We start from the raw sequence: 22,629 nt of genomic DNA, 5'->3' as shown, positions 1-22,629 counted from the left end.
AACAAGGTTATTTTCAAGACTGACAAACTCAATAAAACCTCTCAATTATCATTTGTGTAGTGTATTGAAGCAGAGTACTGTACTAGAAATTGGAATTTGTCCATAATGTGCTTTATATCTCAGCAGCTGTTCTTTTAACATGCACACGTACATTCAAGCAGAATTTGATGAGCTTAAAATTGTTCCCTCATTTTAAAGCGGGATAAATGCTGCAAGACTGATTTAGGAAGAGAACAGGGAATGTGATGTCAGAAGTTCCAGTCAAATATCTCTGTGCATAGCTAGCCAGGCAATGCTTCTGCAAACCAGTGGAACCAATGGATTAGGTGCACACAGCAGCATGGGGAATACACTTCTAGAGCATAGCAGCATCTCTTTTCATGTACATCTGTTTGCATGGTGAGTTGCCAATCATTCTTAAATTCATGGGTGAAACTACTCACAGGTGAGTTATGCTGAAACCTTTGCTAGATAGTATGCTTCTTGGGATGTGAGACAGGAATTTATGGACACACAAATAATAGGTTTGTAAGAAATAATTGAGTAAGGCATATTACACGGCATTTATTTATTTATTTATTGCATCTATATACTGCCAAGGCACCCAAGGCAGTTTACAATATAAAAAGTAATAAACCAAATAAATGTTATAATATATAAAAAAAATCAGACTCCTCTTGGGCTGACTGATGGTCTCTTCACAGGAGTGAATGGTGGGTGGTCCCTTGCCTCTGTTTCCTCACTCCTGCCTTCCCACACAACACACAGGTCTTTCTTAAGCAGCCAAAAGGATGGCAGCTGGTCCCTCCAAAGTTTATGGTACTATTTTTCTAACTGCAGACAAGCTGGTCGCAGGAGTTGCAAATTTTGAGGGGGGGAAATCACACGTAGAGTGAAATCCAATATGAGCAGAGTCTGCAGCATGGTCCACATATCACATTAAGCTGCTGTTTAAAACTGAGCTATGGTTTAATGTGAATAAGCATCATGCTTGTGCATATAACTCAAATCTTTCCACGATGCTCCTTTCCCACCCCCAAAGTCAGTCATGTCACTTGAACCCAGGTTTGTGGATAGTTTCTATCTAAACAAACCATGAGCAGGAGCCAACATCTCTCCTTGGCTTACAGCTTGTGTTTTGCTTGTGGGAAACAAAGCAGGACAGGAGCACCTTGTGAGCAGTGTGCACCAACATTAACATTAATTCATGGCGTGGATCATTCACATTAAACCATAGCGTGCTTTAAACTATGATGTGATGTGATGTGCAGACTGGTTCCCCAACTTGGAGAGGGATTGTTTTGATTGCTAAGGGAGTGCGCTGCTGCAGAATATACAAACAAGTTTAGGACAAAAGCAGGTGAAAATAAAACCTGGTTAGAATGTCTGTACAAAAGAAAAGAAACAAATTTTGGCAACCGAGACAGAATTCCTTGGAACAAGTACACAAGGCTTAAAAGCTAGTTCATACTTGCTGTTGAGCTGGAAATAGACACTCACTGGGTGAGGCACTAGCTTTCCATTTCGTCTTTCTGGGTAGATTAATGCAGAAGGATGCTACTGGCCAGTCTCCAAGTCTAAGCGTACTTTGAATGCAGACAAAAGGTAATTTGTAGCCTAGGTTTGTTACAGCAGTAAGCTAGCTGTTGTTTGACAAAATTGGTAACACTCTTCTTGAAATTCAGTTAGGGAGTCTCAGTTTCAGAACAAAGAAGGGGGAGAAAAAGTAAGAACCCTGAACAATAAGGGTTCACAGGAGAAATAGGCAATCTTTCCCTAGCACAAATATATTTAAAACCAAGCCACAGAAAACCCTACAAAAGCCATTCTGAAAGCAGCTTTTAGAGTGAATAGCATGTGTTGTATTACAAAGATAGAGAAAATGATTGTTTTTCAATTATTTTGATTAGTTCCAAGGGAAAAAAAGGTAGGCATGGTTTTAAACTAATGCCTCAGAGGAATAGTTTCCTGCCTTTGTGCTTCCCTTAATAGAGGCTTCTCTATTCTTGTCAGTATCAGAAAAATATTTCAATTCATTTTCTTTTACTTCAGTTTAAGCAAAATTTAGGCAGAATTTGAACCCGCTCAAACAACAGTTAAAGCTTAAAAAGTGGAAAGTCTATTTACACAAGGCTCTAAGAGTGTTTTAAAAAACAGGTATACTGCCTCTCCCTCATACTACCTGTGTTTTTAAACTTATCACAATTTTATGCTACATCCCCACTTAAAAAATAATAATGATTCACAAGGAACGGTATCAAAACCAGAAGGTAAAAATAACCGAGTTTTCTGTTCACAGATTACTCTTGAGTCCTTCAGTCCTTTTAGGGGTTTAGTATAACTGCCTTGGCCAAGGGTTTCGGTGGTAGCCATTATGCAAAAACAGTTATGTCATTCAAGCAACGAAGGTTAAGCATCGCCTAACAGGGTTCTATGTTTTCCAAGCTTGAAATGCAGTTGTGTTAACCTCACAGACTAATCCTGAGAACTCATTTGGTTATTGTAGTCTCAGTGGGATCTACTGTTTGTTGTTGTTTCAATCATGTGTTGTAAATTCTAGAAGCTCTTTTCGCTACAGTTTGAGCATCTGGTAAATTCTCTTCCTGTTCTTCGGTCTGCTTCAGCTTAAGAAACACTTCTGATTTCAAGAAGCGGCTGTAGCTGTCGTACTTCATGAGGCTGAAAATCTGAAAGGGGGGGCAGGGAAAACAATCTAGATGAAACAAAGCCTTAAAACACAAACTAAGAAAGTCGTACAACAGAGATCTTCAATGAGCCCCCAAACTGTTAGACCATAATTCAACATATTAAATGAAAAGAACAAATCTGTGTCAGCTGTACTATAAACTAAGGAGAATATGTTGTTACTATTACCTCACAATAGCCATCCCAAATAAAATATGATCAGCTTTAGAATTTGTTGGGTAACTACATATCTTAAAAGTATGCAATAGGCAACCCCGCTTAAGGAAGTTTTTAAGGATTGGTACTTTTATTATGATTTTAGATATGTTGTAAGCCACCCAGAGTGGCTGGGGAAAGCCAGCCAGATAGGCAGGGAATAATAATAATAATAATAATAATAATAATAATATATAATAATTGCAATATCACATTTTTTTAAAAAATACATCTTGAGTACTATGTATGGTACAATATACTGCTATTCCTTTTTATAACAATCCAATTTAGCCATTGTCAGATTAAATGACCGGAAACCACTCTGTTACGTTATGATTTGTCTTATGTAGAAAATATCCCACTGCTGAACTTAGCCAGAACAGCATATCCCCAAATGCAACCAAGTAACTACTGCAGAATCAAAAATAAAAATGAAAGCTTTGTTTTACTAGGTTTTTTTAAGTACAAGACTTCCTAAACACTGTTATTAAGTAAAGCCACTAATTCAAAGTGCTGATTTTGACCTACAAAGGCTTAAACGTCTCAGGACCACAATACCTCAAGTACCGCCTCTTCCCATATGAACCTACCTGGACCCTGAGATCATCTTCTGAGGCCCTTCTTCATGTGCCTCCTCATCAAGAGGTCTGGAGGGTGGCAACATGAGAACGGGCCTTCTCTGCAGTGGCTCCCCTTCTGTGGAATGCTCTCCCCAGGGAAGTTCGCCTGGAGCCTTCATTATACACCTTTTGGTGCCAGGCAAAAACGTTCCTTTTTAACCAGGCCTTTGGTTGATCTGATTGACATCCTATGCCCTTTTAAAATGTGGCTATTTGGGGAGGGGTTATTGGGTTGTTGTTTTTATTTAGATTATATATATTGTGGTTTTATATTCTGATTTTGTTCTGTGAACTGTCCTGAGACACCTCCAGGTATAGGGCGGTATATAAATTTAATAAATAAATAAATAAATTTTGGGTTTGACTCAGTATACAGGTGTTATTTTATCCTAGATCACTCATTCAAAGTTCCATCTTGGCACAGCCTTCCTGACACCCTGTAGTGCAGTAAGCCAACTGGCTACTGCCAGACTTTGGAACCCTCCCTAGAGAAGCTAGACTGGCTCCCTCCTTGCTGTCCTTCCAATGGGTTTTTGGGAATGAGCTGCTTTTAATTAAAGGGCTGGTGCTCTACTGTTTATATTGTAATTATTTTATTGTCTAGTCAGGGGGAAAGGCAGGGTATAAATAAATATATATAACAGGGGCCAGCAAAGTTTTTCAGCAGGGGGCCAGTCCACTGTCCCTCAGACCTTGTGGGGGGGATACTATATTGGGGGGGGGTGAACGAATTCCTATGCCCCACAAATAACCCAGAGATGCATTTTAAATAAAAGGACACATTCTACTTATGTAAAAACACGCTGATTCCCAGACCGTCCGCGGGCCGGATTTAGAAGACGATTGGGCCGGATCCGGACCCTGGGTCTTAGTTTGCCTACCCATGATATATAATAACAACAACAACAAACAACAACTTATGAGCAACCAACAAAATTGCTGCAACCCACAGGTAAGTCTAACTTTGCCTGTTTCCAGACAGGTGGCTCCTAGTACTACCCAATCATTGTTACAAGTGAAATGGCCACTGACTTGCAATTAACTTGTCACACCATCAGGAGTACCATGTGTGTTTTCTGTGTGCACATCCAGCTATATTTTGCCAAAACCTGCTGCTGTAAAAGGGAGCCACTGAAGCCCAGTACATATGCCCTACCTATCATGCTTGTCATTTTTGAGCTCCATAAACTTATTTAAAATCAGTCATTTATTTATCACTATCTTTTATTTTCTAATAAAAGACAGACATAACACTAATAACACCTTATTGTATTTTCTTGTTAAGATGCTGCAAAACTATACTACAAATGGTCTAGCAGCATCATATTGCCAGCTCAGACTGACAAACAAAATAGCAAAACAGTAGAATTAAAATCATCATCCTCATCAATACATCAAGGTTGCCAGGAACAGTATATTTCAGGAATGCTTTTAATTTTAAACTAATGAAAAAGACAGACACTTCTCTTCAGGAAGGGTCATTCCACCACCTCTTTCAGGGTACTGGGCATAAGTCCCTCATGTAGTGAGCTGTTAGCCAATATGGTTGTTGCAAGTGTCCTGCTCATGTCCCGAGGCTGCAATAACTGAAACTGATCCCACAGGCTGTAACTGCATGGTACTCCGGGGACCTCTTATGGCCTCAAGTTCAGCATGGATCTGAATGATTTTGCCCCCAAAGTGCTTCATCAATCTCTCACAGCAGCCTGCCAAATGGTCCACAGTTAATGATACCACCCAGGTCTGATGTAGTCAATGTACCACTGCATACAAAAATCTTTTTACTGAGAGAAATTTGCACTAAATGCTAAAGACTTTTCACAATAATTCTCTTTTTTAAAAAAAAAAAGGGGGGGAGAATGCAAATTGCTTCAGAAAAGTGGAGAACTGAATTTAAGATTGGAAAAGGAGGATCTGAGAGAAATGAAATAGTAATGGAAGTAGAATAGAAGCCTATATAATCCTCTAGCTGCAGAATAATCAGAGTAGTTGTGATGGATTTCATTGCAAAGTGCTTAGAGTCACTAAACTATTAAGGAATGTTTTGCATTCTCAACTCAAATTGGGAACAAAATCTCATATGCAGAAGTTTCAAAAAGTCTGTTTCTAAAACATCATATATATGGCTAGTGGACTGCAGGCTTTTTCTTCTCTTTTTTAGCCCACAGCTGCAGGAACTCAGCACAACTCAGCCATATTGCAACAACTTTTAAATTAAAATGTATCTTTTGTGTTTCAGCTACAACATCATGATTACCAGATAAGGAGCTTGGTGGTGGTGCTTATTTTCAAACCATTAAGATGCCTCGAAGCTGTAATTTAGTTTAAGCAAAAGGAAGCATTTCTAATCTGCCACATTCAGCGACTTCCAAATAAAGGTATCATATTGAGGAACCAGAGTATTATATTATTGTTCAACAGTGTAACACTTCTTGCATACCACATTTAGTGATTGCCAAAAGAAGATATCATATTGACGGACTAGAGGATATTGTTGTTCATCATTGTTGCACATTTTGTATACAAAGTTCTTAAGATACATTGAGCAAAACACCAGGCAAACATGGTTGAATGTTGGTATTAGGGAAGGAAAGAGAGTGTTCAGCAGATCATATGATAGAGATCATATGATAGGGTTTGTGCAACAACAGATTCAACTATGAAACCACATTTCTCAATGGTCATCTAATGTAACAAACTTCTGTACAAAGAAAACTATCACATCAAGACATGGATATAATGTTCAGGCCTCAAACCCCTCTCAACTAGGTAACTAGTTGGTCTACTACTATGAACTGCATATCTGTGATTTTGGGTTGTTGTTATAAAGACACAACTTATGCCATTTTTCAATTAAAAAGTATACAGTCTTCCCTAGAGACATTGCCTCAGCCATTCCAATGATGAAGGGAGAAGTTTAGGCAGGAGGGGGGTTCCTTCCAGGGGTGCTATATGTATAGCAGAAATAGCATGCACACTAGTACTCAAAACACACACAACTGAGAGCATTGGTAAAACTTTCAGCTTGTCAGTTTCATCAGGGAGCAGAGTTAATGGTGAAGGAAATGATTTCAGAGCATGACAGAAATATACCTGTGGGATTGCATCACAGTCTAGTTACAGGTCAGAGAAGGGCAGCATCTGAAATACGAGAGCAGTGGTTGGGATTTCTCCAGTACTAGTTGGAGGGGTGTGTGGTCACATTTAAAGCAGGGGGGAAACATAACTTGTAAGCAATGGATTCCTTGGTGTGTTTTTAAAATGCACACAATTTTGGTGTTGGACTCTGTAACACAGCTTGGAAAAGGAATGCTAATGTAACTGCAGCTTCTAATTGCCTTATTGACCTGGACAAATAATGTAATAAGGTAGCACTAAGAAATATGTTTATTGATTATTTTTTAATACTTTGAGCTCTGTGCTCTCTGATACTGTTAAAAATTGCTTTACTAAAGTATATGTGATTGAACAAAAAAAAAAAAAGTATATGTGATTGGGCATTGGTTTGTACCCACACCTCACGAAAGATACTTTATTGCATGGGGTTACTGTTGTGTACTAAGCTTGGATCCTAGAACAATAGGCAAGTAGGATCCTAGAATGCAACAACTGATGGCTTGTAGGAAAAGACCGATCAGGCTCCAGGAGGAAGTTAATCAGCCTATTAGGCTGGTAGGATCGTAGAATGCAACAACTGATTAGCCTGCAGGAAAAGACCAATCAGGCTCCAGGAGGGAAGCAGAATCAGCCAATCAGATGGGACTCATTGTGTAAATAATGTATGTAAAAGCCTGAGGTTTTTTTTTGGGGGGGGGGGCAATTCAATCACTGTTTTACAAGCTGCAATAAAGAGCATGAAATCACTACAGGACTCCAAGTATATTTCAATTACCTTTTTTAAAAAATGAAAGAAAGGAGACTTAAAAGGCAACTAGAATTCAAGCTGCCACAAACTAAGGATGTAATTCAAACCTTCTACCGCCAACAGGAGCCACCTTCTACCTCTGTGGAGCCACCAAGGCATCCAGCCCTCCCACTCACCATGGCAGCAAAAGGTGTGGCAGAAGGGGTGATGGGGCCCAATCCATATGTAACAGAATCAGGTCGCAACACATATTGAGAATTGTTAATCAATGGCTCTTCTGGCAGCCGTTAACACAACCTTTGCATTTCTAATAACCATCTAAATGAGCTTACAAAGAACTGCTACATTTTAAAATTTGGTGTTCTAAATTTAAAATGCTATCCTGCATTAGGACCCTCATGAAGGAAAGGGAGAGGCATGTGCAGGCCTGCATTATTCTTTTCTTCACTCTTTCATTTTTAATTATTTTACATATATATATATATATGCGCATATATATATATATATATATATATATATATATATATATATATATATATTTGCTTTCGTAGATTTTCACGGGTACAGGAATGCAGGTTTTGGTGTCCTCGGGTGTCTTCCCGTGTAAAAGTTGGGGTGTCTAGGCGACGTTTCGACGAGGTCTCACTCGTCATCTTCAGGCTGGTGCTTTCGGCTTCTTGTTACTGGAACAGAGCAGGATCTCAGTGTTTGAGTTCCTATAAATACTGTAGAGGGGGTGTGGTGTATAGCCTCCAATGTTCTGGGCAGAGAGGAAGTTCCCAGGCTAGTGTGCCTTTTCTTCTTTTGTTCCTTAATTACTTGAGAGATATCTTGAGTGATTTCTTGAGTGATATCCTGAGTACCACTTAGGTGGGTCATTAGGTGTGGATTAGTTGTTAAAGTCTTTGTGTCTTGACCTCTTGAACTTTGTGAAGAGTTTTCCTGAGAAGATGGCTGTACTGTACTTAGTTGTGCTCTGGCTTGGCTTCGTGTATAGGGGCGAGCTGTGGTTTTGTGGCTTGTGTCAGCCAGATCTGTGTAGGGATTGCAGGGGGGTGCAGCATCCGGAGGTGCCACCATGGATTGGCTACTGGATGGTGTCTGTAATTCATCTGTGGAGAGGGTCTGGGTTTGGGTCTGGTGTGGTTGATTGGTGTTGGCGTTCTGTGTGCCTCTGGATCTGGTGTCAGTTTTTGTGGGGAGGGCTAATTTCCAGATGTCTGGCAAGCGGGATGTGTCGTCACGCTTGTTCATGTTGTGAGGGTGTTTCTCTATCTCGATGGCTTCCATGATTATTCTCTTGTGGTGATGTTCCGTGTTAAAGAGCAATTTGGAATCTGCAAAATTAATTTCGTGTCCTGTTTCTTTCATGTGTTGGAAAAGAGAGGAAGTTTTTTCTTCTTTTTTGACGGCATTCTTGTGTTCTGCGATACGTGCATTTATTCGTCTGTTTGTTTGTCCAATGTACGTGGCTGGGCAGACTTTGCAGGGTATTTCATAGATCCCTTGGTTTTCCAACTGGATTTTATCCTTGGGGTTTCTGAGGATATTGGCTATTTTTTGGTTGGTGCAAAAGGCTGTTTTGATATTGTGTTTATGGAGGATTTTGCTAATTTTATCTGTAGTGCCCTTGATATAAGGAAGGAGGGCCATGCCATTGTTTTCTTCTGTGTCTTGGTTTTTGGGGGGAATTAAGGAACAAAAGAAGAAAAGGCACACTAGCCTGGGAACTTCCTCTCTGCCCAGAACATTGGAGGCTATACACCACACCCCCTCTACAGTATTTATAGGAACTCAAACACTGAGATCCTGCTCTGTTCCAGTAACAAGAAGCCGAAAGCACCAGCCTGAAGATGACGAGTGAGACCTCGTCGAAACGTCGCCTAGACACCCCAACTTTTACACGGGAAGACACCCGAGGACACCAAAACCTGCATATATATATATATATATATATATATATATATATATGCGCATATATATATATATATATATATATATGCATATATATATATATATATATATATATATATGCATATATATACATATATATACATGCAGCCTCTCACAGTTCAGGCTAATGGTTTGAAATGTTACAATTGGAAGTATTTGCTCAAATATGATTCACTGGGGAATCAAGTTTAACATGCATGCCCTCCCCCATCTTTCTTTTTAGTGCAGAATCTCTCCTAGCTCAAATTAGCAAATATAATTGGTCCCACTCACCCTTCAAATGATTTTTTTTTTTCCAGAGTGACGTGTCAGCTTCCTGTATCTTTGTGCCTTTAGAATTTGGACAATTGTACAAACAAACCTTAAAGCCTGCCTGAGCTCCATCTTATCAGTTCATTCACTTGAGTCAGAGAGAAGGGAAGTGATATAACTGGACCATGGAGAGGCAATCATCATGCTGTCCTTGGTGAGTTGTGTTGTGAATTGCTGGGAATTTAGTTTTCTAAACAGAGCTAATCAGGGCTAAAAATTTACTGCACTTGTCCAAGGCTCATGAGGTAGGCTGGATATCTTTACTGTTTTAACGTGATGAAATAAGATTGCGGGGGGGGGGGGACACACTAAGTAAGCTTGAACAATCATATCTTTGCTTAATAAAATAAAGATATGGACGTGTATTTTGGCTGCATATATAACCCCTTCGTTCCTTCCCTTTGTGCAAGCAGCGAAACAAATTAGGAAGGCTTTATACTCCCTATAGCTTCCAAACAGGTAAACTGTGGCTAACAGCTTCGGAACAACTCAGGATATTATACCAACTTCAAACCATGGTTTAATATGCTATTTTGATGCTGTTAAGCCTAGACTTCCTGCGTTGTTCTGCAGCTTGCTTGAAGGAAGCAGTGAACGGCTGCAGCTCAGCCATAAGGCTCATTTGTATCTGGGCTTAGTAAGCTGAGATATGATTACCCAAATGCAGCCAATAAAAGCTGGTCCTTTGGTCCTAATAAATGGTTCATGAGAAATATGTTCATAACTCTCATAATTCATTATGTCAGATACTGGACACTATTCATAACCAGTATAAAGCAATATAAAGCACTGACTCTAAGCACCCTGCAGTATTTCTCTGTTGCTTTAAATGTAATGAGTGCCATTTGCCAGACCCTGCAAATGAAACAGATTTATGTAGATAAACAATATGAATGTTGCTAGGCATATAAGCCTATTTATTGCAATGCTAGGCATATTTACTTGGACGTTTATTTACCTCTGAGTAAATATGCTTAGGTTGGTGTTCTGAGCCTTGCTTTCCTCCCCAAGATTAATCTGTTCACAGAAACTGGTATGACTGTGAAACTGCAGTACAGCACAAAATATTTCTTCCTAGCACAAAATATACAAATTCAAGCTTTTTAAAACTAAAAAAAAAAAAAATTACACACAGATAAAGTCTCTGGTCCTCATGACTGAGAAAAAACAACCTAAAGAATCCTTTACCACTTTATGCATATGGGTAGAGAACATCTGATATCAGTGCTTTGGAATGAAGTTTCCCCCATAAGCATTAGTGAGATCTAGCACTTCCAACAAAACTAGGTAACTTTTATTATTCATTTATTTATTATTAAACTTACTAGTTTCTTTTTTTACCAAAGTAACTCAAATGTATAACAATGTATAAACAAGCAAGCACATACACTGAAGCCAGCATAAAACAAAACAGAGGAAAACTTAAAAGCAAATAATATTTTTTAAAGGCAGGATTAAAACGTCACACTCACTAAAGGAGGCCACAGGTAATAAAAAGCCAAAGGCCTGGCAGAAAAGAAATGTTTTTCCCTGGTACCTAAAGATATGTACTGATGTTGCCAGGTGAACCTCAGTGAGGAACCACCACTGCAATGGACCATTCTCATGTTGCCACTCTCTGGACCTCCTGTTGAGTTGCCACATGGAGAAGGGCCTCAAATGATGATTGCAGGGTCCGAGTTAGTTCATATAGGAAGAGGTGGCCTCCCCTGGGGTCCTGAGCCATTGCCAGTGTTCCAAATGCACTTTTTGACATATATCAGCTTCTGAGCCACAAAAATAATTCCAGAATCCCAAAGCCTCTGTCTTCCCACAGAAACTTTCAATAAAGTGCCTTAAAAAATGCTTGGCAAATTGTGTGGGGAAGATTAATCACTGTGGAGCTGCACCTACACCAGTGTTTCCCAAACTTGGGTCTCCAGCTGCTTTTTGGACTAAAACTCCCATTATCCCTAGCTAGCAGGACCTTGTGTCTCTTTTAGCTCAGTGTTCTTGTTGGTAGCTAGACAGCCACCTAATCAGGGAAGTTTCTGAACCTTACCTGGTCTTGAAGTCTCTGAAACATTAGAGGGTGAGGTTTTTCCAATATTGACTCATCCAAACGGGATTGCCCTTCAACATTAACTTGAAAAGAAGCTTTACTTGACAGGAAAGTCATGTAAATTTCATTTGCTTTCACTTGCATCTGTAAACAGAAGGACACATATACTAAGCAAGCGTTTTATTTTTCAATATTGTACATCTGTGGGTTTGCTAAAGCAGGAGAAAGGGGAATAATAAATGTTACGCCAAGAAACCACAGTAACAAATGCATTTCAATATGCAGCAGAAGGAAATCCTACAGACTTTTTAGACATATATTAAGTAAAAAGAATTGAATATACTTCTTTGATCTTAAAAAGAATCAGAGAATGATAAGCTTTGTCATCCATAAAACTCTGTCCTCATCTGCAGTAATGTTTTTACCTCACCCCCAATGAGGTTATGTTGTTGTAAACACAAGAGAAGTAGGTCGTATTATTTTCTATGTATATTCACATGATTTTGAAGCATACCTGATAGCTTTGTAGGAAATGCATGCTATGCCTCAAGACTACAATGGAATCTTTCAGTCAAATTGGTTTTGAAGACAATACCTGTTTCTCATCTTTTATCTTCTTAAACTCTTCACATGCTAGCCAGAACAAAACATTTTCTTCACTAAATTCTTTCTTTAAAAACTCCTGAAGAAAAGAGCGAGCTATTAGATAATAAAAAACCAGGTCATCATAACCTTGCTAGCCTCTCTTACTACAGGGTAAGTCCTTTAAAAGAGGCCCCGCGGATACAGAGTACACATGTTCCACAGGGCCTCTTTTAAAAGACTCACCTTGTATTATCTTAACTGGAAGGTCTGATGGAAGGGGTGGGCAACCTCAGGCCCAGGAGCCAAATGCAGCCCTCCAGGCTTCTCTATCTGGCCCTCATCACTCTCCACACGCCAAACCCCCTCTCCCCATGCTGTATGCCTCAGTGGCCAGGCTCATGTTTTCGCCTGGCTGGAATGTGTCCTTGGACTATAATAACCCCTCTAGCTTGCATGGATGCGGAGATGGGCATGTAGAGATCTCTAATTTGAGCATGGCTGGACTGCAGTCTACTGACCAAAGGTAAGTCACATCTGTTACCCCACTCTCAACTAGCGTGTGGCCCCTGAAAGGTTACCCGCAAAGAAACTCAGGCAGAAAAAAGGATTCCTGCCACAGCTTTAGAGACTGGAACTTGGCACTTCACACACCTCTTGTCAAACATGATGGAATCAGTCCAATAAAAAGTTATCACCTTAACAACTTTTGGCAGTGATTCTCAACTCTTTTATTCTCACTAAATTTTACTCAAGCCAACCTCAGAATCAATTATTTTCTAAATTCTTCAAAACGAAGTAATAAAACTTAATTCTACATTGCGTCTACACCGTATTGTTGGAAACAGTACTGAAGCATATGTAAAAAGGTAAAGGTAAAGGACCCCTGACAGTTAAGTCCAGTCACGAACGACTCTGGGGTTGTGGCTCTCATCTCGCTTTACTGGCCGAGGGAGCCAACATTTGTCCACAGACAGTTTTTCCGGGTCATGTGGCCAGCATGACTAAGCCGCTTCTGGCAAAACCAGAGCAGCGCACGGAAATGCTGTTTATGTTGCAGAGATTTGAACCGTTGATTTTCCAATCAGCAAGCCCTAGGCTCAGTGGTTTAGACCACAGTGCCACCCGCGTCCCCACCCCCCAAGCATATGTAGGCAGTAGTAATTAAGGTAGCAACCCTAAATCTCTTGACGCCTTCTGGATCCTCCAGTAAATTTTCTAGCGATGTCGCCCATCTCGTAGTGCCATTTAAACTTTGGTGGCTGCTGCTTGGCTTGCTGTCGCTGTCGTTTATTTCTGAAAAAATTAGAAATAAAGTTGATTGAAATATATTTTTTTTCACATCTCTGCCCTCTCTTATAAGAACTGGGGGCCAGCTTTGAGACTGTTTAACCAAAGCTGTTTAACCAAAGTAACTGAAAGCTCATGTTGTGCATACATTTCAGTGCGGTGTCATTTAGCCCGGAATAGACCACAGGAGCAAAGGCTTCCTGATGCTCCCAAGCATCCTGGCTCAAGTCCTGCAAGATGCTGTAGCATCATAAGAACACGGAAAACCACCTTATACAGTGGTGCCTCGCAAGACGAAAAGAATCCGTTCCGCGATTCTCTTCGTCTAGCGGTTTTTTTGTCTTGCAAAGCAAGCCCATTGACAGCTTAGCGGATTAGCGCTATTAGCGGTCTAGTGGCTTTTAGCGATCAGCTGTTAAGCGGCTTATCAGCGGAACAGCTGATAAGCGGCTTAGCGGCTTAGGAAAGGGGGGGAAAAGCAAAAAAAACCCGCGGGAACTCACAAGATTTTTTCGTCTTGCGAAGCAACCCCATAGAGGAATTTGTTTAGCGAAGCGCCTCCAAAACGGAAAACCCTTTCGTCTAGCGGGTTTTCCGTCTTGCGAGGCGTTCGTCTTGTGGGGCACCACTGTACAAGATCAGATTATGCGTCCCTCTATCCCAGTATTGTCAGCTCTGACAAGCGACAGCTCTGTTGGGCTTTGGGCAGGGATCTTTTCCATCATCTGCTACCTGATGCTTTTCAGTGGAGATGCTAGGGACTGAACCTTATTCGTACATAATATGTGCTCTGCTGCTGAGTTATAACAGCCCTTCCCCAAAAGGAAGGTGAGAAAATGGCCCTGGACAGGCATAGACAAACTGGGAGGAAAGCACCTTTTCCGTTCTGCAGTTTTGAAGTTGCCATGTAAGTCAGTAATTTACAAGCAAGTTTAAAACAAAAAACAAGCACTGCCATCTTATTAAGTTCATTCATTTCCTAACTGTACCACAAACTGTCTCCAAGCTTTGCTGCAAAACAGTGGAACTGTCAATGCTGCTATCTGCTTTACATCACACACACCGAACCTATGAGACAACGCTTGGTAAAATGCCAAGACTGTTTCCAAAATTAAGACCTTGAGACCCATGTAAAAGTGTGTGCTGGGGTGCGGGGAGGAAAGTGGCTTTGTTTTTTTAGGAAAGGGGAAGGGAGGTGCAGCGTGCAGCTATAAGTTGCTTTTGTGAAAAGTTGGCTGGAATTACATAAAACTTTTTTTCATGCAGTTCCACAAATGAACATTTGGTTCCCTCCCTTTAGATGTGTGTTGGGGGGGGGGGGTTCTGAGGTGTAATGGGATTTTCAGATAGGTGTGATTGACAGTAATCACTACACTTTATTTCTGTAGCCTACATCTGTACTGCTGTAGTCTGTAGGGATTCCGTCTCTCTCTCTCTCTCTCTCTCTCTCTCTCTCTCTCTCTCTCTCGGCATCCCATCAAGTTGAGTGGATGTCTTGAGTGTACTTGCCAATAGGGATGAGGCAGCCTACTGCTAAAGTGCCTTTCCACTCTAAAATGAGAATCTCTTTGTTGCTGGTTACTGGTTCAATGGAAAAAGTTCTGCATAGGTACACAACTCAAATCAAGATCAAACCAGACATGACACAGGAAATCTGCCTGCCCGCTGAACTAGACAGTAGTGTGTTTGATGGACAAAACAGTGCTGTTTGTTTTAAGGCAGCCTCCTGTGATTCTAAGGCCTCGTATTCACTCTCAGGCATCTCAAGTAGCAAGGCAAGGTGGGGAAATTCTGCCTGAGACCCTGGAAACAGGGTGACAGTGGTCAAGTCAGGCTTATAGTCTGATCATATAATGCAACTTCATTTGTTATTCCGTTTATGGGAAAAGGCATAGTGCTCTACAGGGTGCCAGCTACTCAACCAACAAACTTCACTATCAAAGAACTGTAGAGTTGTAGAGTTGGAAGGGACCAATATAATCCAATCCCTTGCAATGCAAGGATATTTTGCCCAGCATGGGGCTTCAACCCAGAGATCAAGAATCTCGTGCTCTACCAACTGAGCTATCCCAACTGAATTATTTGCCAGATTTTTCTTTTTACCTGCTATGCTGCAACAGCAATCTGACATGGAAAAATAAAGCGGACTAAAGTTTTTCCTGTTGCTTTACTTCCATGCTAGAAAAGGCTTTCCAAGCCACATTTCTGCATGGCATACTGCTGCTAAAGGCGCAGGAGCAGGATTTTTTTTCTTCCTCCAAGGTGGCAATGCTATGAATTACCTTAGTTTTCGGAACACCAGAGAATGAAGAAACAGCAATTGCTGGTTAGCACTAAAGACTTGGGATATACATAACCATGTGGAGACTTGACAGTCAGATATAAACTACTCTGCACTGACTCCAGTACTGTCTGGAAGTTATCCACTTGTAAGGAGAGACTTCTCTGCATTCCCAAAATATAATAATTTATTTCTTAAAACTAGCTTCTGTTTTTGGCAGAATATTCATATGTGAGCAAACATTTTTACTGCCCTAGCACTGGATATGGCATAAGTCGCATTAGAGAAGAATAAATTCCTTCAACAAGAGTTTGCCTCCCTTTATTCATACATTACATTTCCTAAAGCCATGAATTTGGGCAGCAATCAAATGGTGAAGCTGCGGAAGGAGAAAGTTGACGCAAATGTATTTATTTTTTTGCTCACTACACATTTTTAAAATGCCCGGTTTGCACATTTTTATTTGATTTGATCATTTAATTTCTATACCTCCTAATATATTAAAACTATAACTAAGAGGTGTACAGAAAACTGAAGCAACAACAGACAACTTAAACAAAACGTTACAAAAATGTAACATTTAAAAAGATTACATTAATACAAAGTTACTAATATATATAAATAAATTTCAGTTCATTTTCCCTCTGACACACTCTTCCTCTCAGCCTCCGGGTTCTCACCCAGGTTCCAAACAAACTCTCAGCTCACCCACAAATAAGAAGAGTTCCTGGAACCAGCGGACATTGCCCTAGTCTCTCACTCCAGACCTGCTCTTTATGGGCAGGACCAAGGTGTATGGTACTTCCTCAGGCTGCCCACAGCTGTGTCCCGTTCAGCTGTACACTCCACACCAGTTCCGGGTGCAGCAGGTTTGTTGAGTTTCCCAGGGGTCCAAAGGATGGGGAAAGGGCCCCCTCCACACCCAGCTCTTTCTTCACCCTCTGTGCCCTCTCCTCCTCCAGCTGCCCTGTAGTTCATATTTTCCTGCAATTTTTCCTCTATTCTTGACAAGTGAGCATCCCCTGCAGTAGTTGCTGCAGCTTCCTGAATCTCACATGCGCAACTAATACCCTATATTGCTCTCTCATATTTATTAAATTATTTGTTTGTTTCATGAGATTTATGATGATGCTCGGTTGTAATAAAACCTCAGCAAAAAGAATAAAATAAAAAAATTATCAGTAAAAAAAAGGTTTCAAGCAACTATTTTAAATATTTTTTAAAAAATTAAAATTAACAAGAAGCTGAGGAAGCTATTCAGTTCAGGGAAGGTATTAACCTCTTTACTGAGCTTAGCAAAAAAATATCTGCAAATGCAGGATTTTTGTGTGTGAACATTACGGGTTTTTCCCACCAAAGAAAAAAATGACATTGACACATTGTGAGAAGGTGGAGAGGTGGCTGTACCCAGATGTATTTTCCTTCTCCCTCCCTCCATTCCTCTCCCATGATCCCTAGCTAGCAGGACTAGTGGTCAAAGATGATGGGAGTTGTAGTCCGGGATGATAGGATCTTCAGTCCAACAATATCTGGGGATGCAAAGTGTTGGACTAGGATCTGGGAGATCAGGGTTCAAACCTTCACCCTGTCACAAAGCTCACTGGGTGACTTTGGGCCAGCCACCATCTCTCTGCCTAACCTCTCACAGGGTTGTTAGGAGGATAAAATGAGGCAGGGGACGACCCATATAATGCAACCTTGTGCTCATTGAAGCAAAGGTGGGGTATAAAATTAATAATGCTAACAAACCACAAAGCGCAGCTTCTTCCATTCCTGCAGTACAATGGTACCTCGGGTTAAGAACTTCATTCGCTCTGGAGGTCTGTTCTTAACCTGAAACTGTTCTTAACCTGAGGTACCACTTTAGTTAATGGGGCCTCCTGCTGCTGCTGCCATGCCGCCACCGCGCAATTTCTGTTCTCATCCTGAAGCAAACTTCTTAACCCGAGGTACTATTTCTGGGTTAGCGGAGTCTGTAACATGAAGCGTCTGTACCCTGAAGCGTCTGTAACCCAAGGTACCACTGTATAGTGTCAGAAAGGTCATTAAGTTAATTAGACAACTTTTTAGAAGTTCTCAGGGCCTAAACATAATGCTAAATTCAGATGAATACATCTACTCTGGGCAAAAACAAAACAGATTTCATAGGAACAGACTACAGGAATATATGTAGTTGCTTTGAGATTGTGCTTCTCAAAGTTTCTCTCATTTTAGATGACGGATAGCGGATCAAAGTACTCCTTTAAGATTTGATTATTTCCTTTGTTTGGCTATTAAAGAGTTACTGAATGCCAAGAATAATGATATGTGGAAGTGCTTCATATTTTCATTTAGATTCAGCTTTTGATCTTCTGATGGGAGTGCTTACTTGCTTTGGTTGATGTATCTCAGGAAGTTGTTTATTCTTTTTTTGGAAGCTGATTAGTAGGAAAAATTGACCCAGCAGCAACGACTGTTAGAATGAATTGTTTGCTTTTTAATTGAGCTCTTATACTACCCTATTAATTGTAAAAAAATAAATTTCTTCCTTGAAATCTGCAAAAAAGTTAGCAGATTATCTAACAAAAAGTTGCATTAGAACATTCATTGGTTACAGGATACTAACTGTAAAAATGATTTTCTTCCTCTAAAACTGCAAATTAGATAGCAAACTATCTAATACAATGTTTCACTAAAACTTTCGCTGGTTACAGAAAACAACTATCCTGTTGTTGTTGTTGTTGTTGTTGTTGTTGTTGTTGTTGTTGTTTTGCAAGAACCAACAACTCACAAATCTAATTGTTATGATGCTCCGAGTAGGAAAGGGGAAAAAAAGATTCACTACTTGGAACTTATGCAGTGCAAATCTATGCATATTTAATAAGAAGTTAGCCACATAGATATAAATGCTACTTACTCCCGGGTTAGTTTAAGTAGATCGGGTCATTGTGTTTTAGATTTACCTTGTATTTGACTATATAAATATTATGGCAACAGACTACTGCCTTCAGCGGGAAAGCTGTGCATGCATCTTATCCACCCTTCCAGCCCTCTCCTCCTTTTTCTAGTCAATTACATGATATATGGGGGACTGGATGGGGATATGGGATGTACATACAGACTTCCCATTCCCCATAATGACCCATTGTCCACTCACACATGCAACTGCATAATCCTCTTCTGAGCCCTATGGAGAATCCTCTACACATGGGCTCCATGTCTGTGCAAAAAATAATTACACTCAAAGGGTTGAAAAAACATAGTTCAATATGTTTGTATGATTAGGATCCCATCCAGTAAACATATGACGGCTGAGAAACCTTAGCCTGTTTATGCCTTTCTTCTTGACTACAAAATGATAATCAAGAACATGAATGCACATTACACAAGTACAGTTTCTTATCTTAAATGTGAGAATACAAGCATCCAAGACTTAGTACAGGATTGTCAAAAGTATTTGTGCACCTGACACAAGTTAAAACAGGTGGCATTCATAACTGAGCTCACTTGCCTAACTATAACTCAAAAGGATTTTGTCTCTATTTAGCCAGTACAATTGCAGGTCAACCCATTAAGTTCAATGGTGCTTGCTTCCATGTAAGTGTGCATAGTGTGCCTAGTGTGGTTGTGATAATCAGCACACATATCTAGATGTAAATCTCACTGATATCTGCTAGACTGTCTTCTTCAAAGTAGAAGCTGGTGTAAGCCATAGAACTTAACAAAGTGAATACAGAACTTCATAAAGTTCTATCAGCTATTTAAAGCTGGCTCTTAAATTATATTTTCTCATTACTTACATCTCTGCCCCCCCCCAAAAAAAATAAGCTGAAAAGCAAGCAAATAGGCAAACAGTTAATGTTAATGACAATAAGCAGCTTTCTCTAAGATAATAATAATACACTTTCCTTTGCAAACTTCAGCTTGGAATTAATAACCCATGGTGAAAATCATTCATAGCTGTAAATTCCTCTTACTTTCCATGTAGATAATAATCACTTGAGACGTTCCAATCCCTATTTTCTTCTAAGAGCTGTTGTTTCTAAAGGACATTTCGGCTACAGTAGCTTGTGCTTTGAATGCCTGGGTTTGCTCAAATTACAAGCCCAAACATCCTCTTTTGAATCACTGGTTTCCACTTTTAACTATGAGGAAGGAAACCTAAAAGACATTCTGCACATGTAGCATATTTGGGAGCCTTCTCAAGGTACATTTCACGTTTTTAAAACTTTTTTTTTTAAAGCTAGGTTTAAAGTTAGGTTTTCTCACAAAGCAGAACTCAAATATTATAATACTACACATCTCAACCCCAACTTCTCAGAATCCTTTGGTTTGGTTTGCTCTTTGCAGCCCAACTATTCATACAGACTATTGGGTTAAGATATATTAATCAGAATTTTTCAAATCAATGAAATTATAGGGGGGGCAATCTATTTTCAAAGCAAATAAAAAAAACTAATTGGACATCAAACTTCAAGATATTAGTAAACTGGAAAAAGATTCAGGGAATAGCAACAAGTAGGAATGATTTGGAAGTATTGGGAACATATTGGGAACATATGAGAAAAAACAGGAGAATACAGCATTTAAGCTATGGAAAAAATTAGAGGGAAAATAAGCACTATCTGATAAAGCTGCTGTGAGGAAGTTGGAATTCATGAAGAGCAAGAATGGATTTAAGATCCTAATTCAAAGACATTACTAGAAAATGTCCTATTTCTGTACGAGTTTCAGATGAATGCATCTAGAATTGTAATACTGAGTTTAGGCTGAATATTTGGGGAAACTCCTTTCAAATTGTAAGAAAAACAAATCAGTGGACTTCATGCCTCATATGAGCAATAAACCAGTCAGCATTGTCAAAGGAAGAGTTTTAAAAGAACCGGACAAGCATCAATCAGCAATGTACAAACTAAGGCATTTCATGCTTATGGTCAGGGGGCTTAAACCAGATGACTTGAGGGAACTTCCACACACCCTTCTACTTTTGCAAGTTATAGTGTTCTGTTAATATTGTGTACAACCGGGGCTTTAAATCCAAGGCAGGTTCTTTGGGTCTGCGCATCCTCAAAAACTTTAAAATGTGATTAGAAACAATGCAGAAAAGCATTCTTAAACAGGAACTATAAAACAGAACTGCTCTGTTCTACAGTGTAAAAGAAGAAGAAGAAGAGGGGATCATTCAAATCTTTTTTGGTAATTAGGATCTGCACTTCGTAATCCCAGACTAAAACTTTCACCATCAATACTTTTAAAGACAATGTTTACCATAGTCAGATTTAAGATGGCAGGAAATAAAGTATTGCGTTTTAGGGAGCTGCTCAAAGGAGACAGGTTTAAACATTTTGCAACAAGCTGGATTTCTCTGCATTTTTTGGTAAGGCAATGTTTCCCATTATGTGCTAAACTTAATGAATGGGCTTGTGGGAGTTTATTTTTGAGAGAATGGAGCAGGGCTTGCTCATTCTGACATCCATCCCTCCTTCCCTAAATACGTTCTTATTTCAAAGTTTCTGCCTCCAGTGGAAGTCCAGGTCAGCTGACTCAAGCTGACTTGGGTCTCTTCTTGTTATTCACTCCTGAACGTATGAGACGCATTTTCCCTTGAAAGGGACGTGCAGACCAGGGGCACCGGGCGCCACCTTGTTCTCCTGGGTGCCGGGCTCCCAAAGTAACAGCAGCGGGAGCGAAGCCAGCCCGTCGTCTGCCTCACAGTCCCGGGCGAGAGCGAGCGCATCTGCCCGCCAAAGTGGCGCTGCTTCTTCCCCCTCCCATTTCCAGACGCCCCGCTCTTCAGACGGGTCCGGACCAGCGCGCTCCTCGGCCAACAGGGGCGAGAAACGAAGCTTCTCTTCCTCCCTCGCTTTTCCTCTTTTCACACGAATCCGCCTGCCGGGCAACCGCGAGCCAGACAGCCTTCCTCTTGCGGCTGCTGCTGCTGCCCTCGCCCTCCTCCTCCTTCTCTCTTCTTCTTTTACTTTGCGGAAAGTTACCCTCCTCCGGCTGCCGTTCTCGAGGCCGAGAAGCAAAACGCACAGCGAGCGGCTTCCTCCCGTGAGGGGAAAGAGCCGCCAAAGTGGAAAGCGGGGGGGCGGCGGCGGCAGCGGCAGCAGTCCCCCCCCCCCTCGCGAGGCTCAGGGCGGGCACGCGGCGCTTCTGCCGCCTGGGCTCGACCGCCCTTGCTCTCGGCGGCGCGAAAGCAGCTGCGCGCGTGGGAGAGAGAGAGAGCGAGCTTACCTGACGGGGGCCGCTTCCTGCTGAGCCTGCTCACCGCGCGGGTGAACATCTCTCGCCGGCCGTGGCAGCGCCGCGGCGAGGAGGAGCCCGGGGGGCGGGCGCCACGTCCAGGAGGAGGAGGAGGAGGCGCTCGCGCTGGCGCTCTCCCTGGGAGGCGCCTCGTGCAGCTCCGGGCGCGCTCTGCTTGACGCCGCGCGTCACGTCAGCTCTCGTCTCGGCGGCGACTGGGGAGCGCGCGGAGCCCGGGGGCCTGCAGCCGCGAGCGCCAGCTGCGCCTCGCCTTCCTTTTGGCGGGAAGGAGGAGCGGGCCGCTAGCTAGGCGCGCTCCTAGGCCCCGCGTCTCCGCCAAGAGCCTCGTGCGATAGAATCATAGAGTCGGGAGAGATCCTGAAGGTCATCTCGGCCAGGGCCAGGATCATTCTGCGCAGGGATCTAACCAACGGGGCTGTCCCGACGGTACAGCTTTGGCGTCGCCTCCAGGCTGCGCCTGCTCATCACGTGGGCGGCCTGGAAACAGAGAGGGAAAGAGCCCAGGCAGGGGCCACTCGCCACAAGACTGAGCCAGCCC

At 41.4% G+C, this 22,629-nt stretch overlaps 1 protein-coding gene across 2 annotated transcripts; it reads right to left on the bottom strand.

The window, feature by feature from the left end:
• Window positions 1-553: 553 nt before the first annotated feature.
• On the bottom strand, window positions 554-22,201 carry RGS10 (regulator of G protein signaling 10). Of its 2 annotated transcripts, none has more exons than XM_081863793.1 (5): window positions 22,062-22,201; window positions 13,452-13,570; window positions 12,288-12,374; window positions 11,693-11,836; window positions 554-2,687 (listed from the first exon to the last, which is right to left on the bottom strand). In XM_081863793.1, exons 1-5 carry the CDS (start codon window positions 22,108-22,110, stop codon window positions 2,541-2,543), a joined length of 546 nt encoding a protein of 181 aa, XP_081719919.1. In that variant the 5' UTR covers window positions 22,111-22,201; the 3' UTR covers window positions 554-2,540. The 2 variants fall into 2 exon arrangements, with proteins under 2 accessions (XP_081719919.1, XP_081719920.1); XM_081863794.1 differs by lacking the exon at window positions 22,062-22,201 and adding an exon at window positions 19,802-19,917.
• Between the last annotated feature and the right edge of the window lie 428 nt (window positions 22,202-22,629).

This window comes from Podarcis erhardii, assembly GCF_964252035.2.
Source record: "Podarcis erhardii genome assembly, chromosome: 5".
Taxonomy (NCBI): Eukaryota; Metazoa; Chordata; class Lepidosauria; order Squamata; family Lacertidae; genus Podarcis; species Podarcis erhardii.
The sequence above is the reverse complement of the archived record's forward strand: the minus strand, read 5'-3'. Positions and strand labels throughout refer to the sequence as shown.

Excerpts from the sequence above, each read along its gene's own strand:
- RGS10 (XM_081863793.1), bottom strand. The coding sequence starts at position 22,110 with ATGTTCACCCGCGCGGTGAGCAGGCTCAGCAGGAAGCGGCCCCCGTCA. Across the intron at positions 13,571-22,061 it reads CAGGAAGCGGCCCCCGTCAG|AAATAAACGACAGCGACAGC; the intron begins GTAAGCTCGCTC and ends TAATTTTTTCAG. Across the intron at positions 2,688-11,692 it reads TTCAGAGACTTCAAGACCAG|ATTTTCAGCCTCATGAAGTA; the intron begins GTAAGGTTCAGA and ends CCCCCCTTTCAG.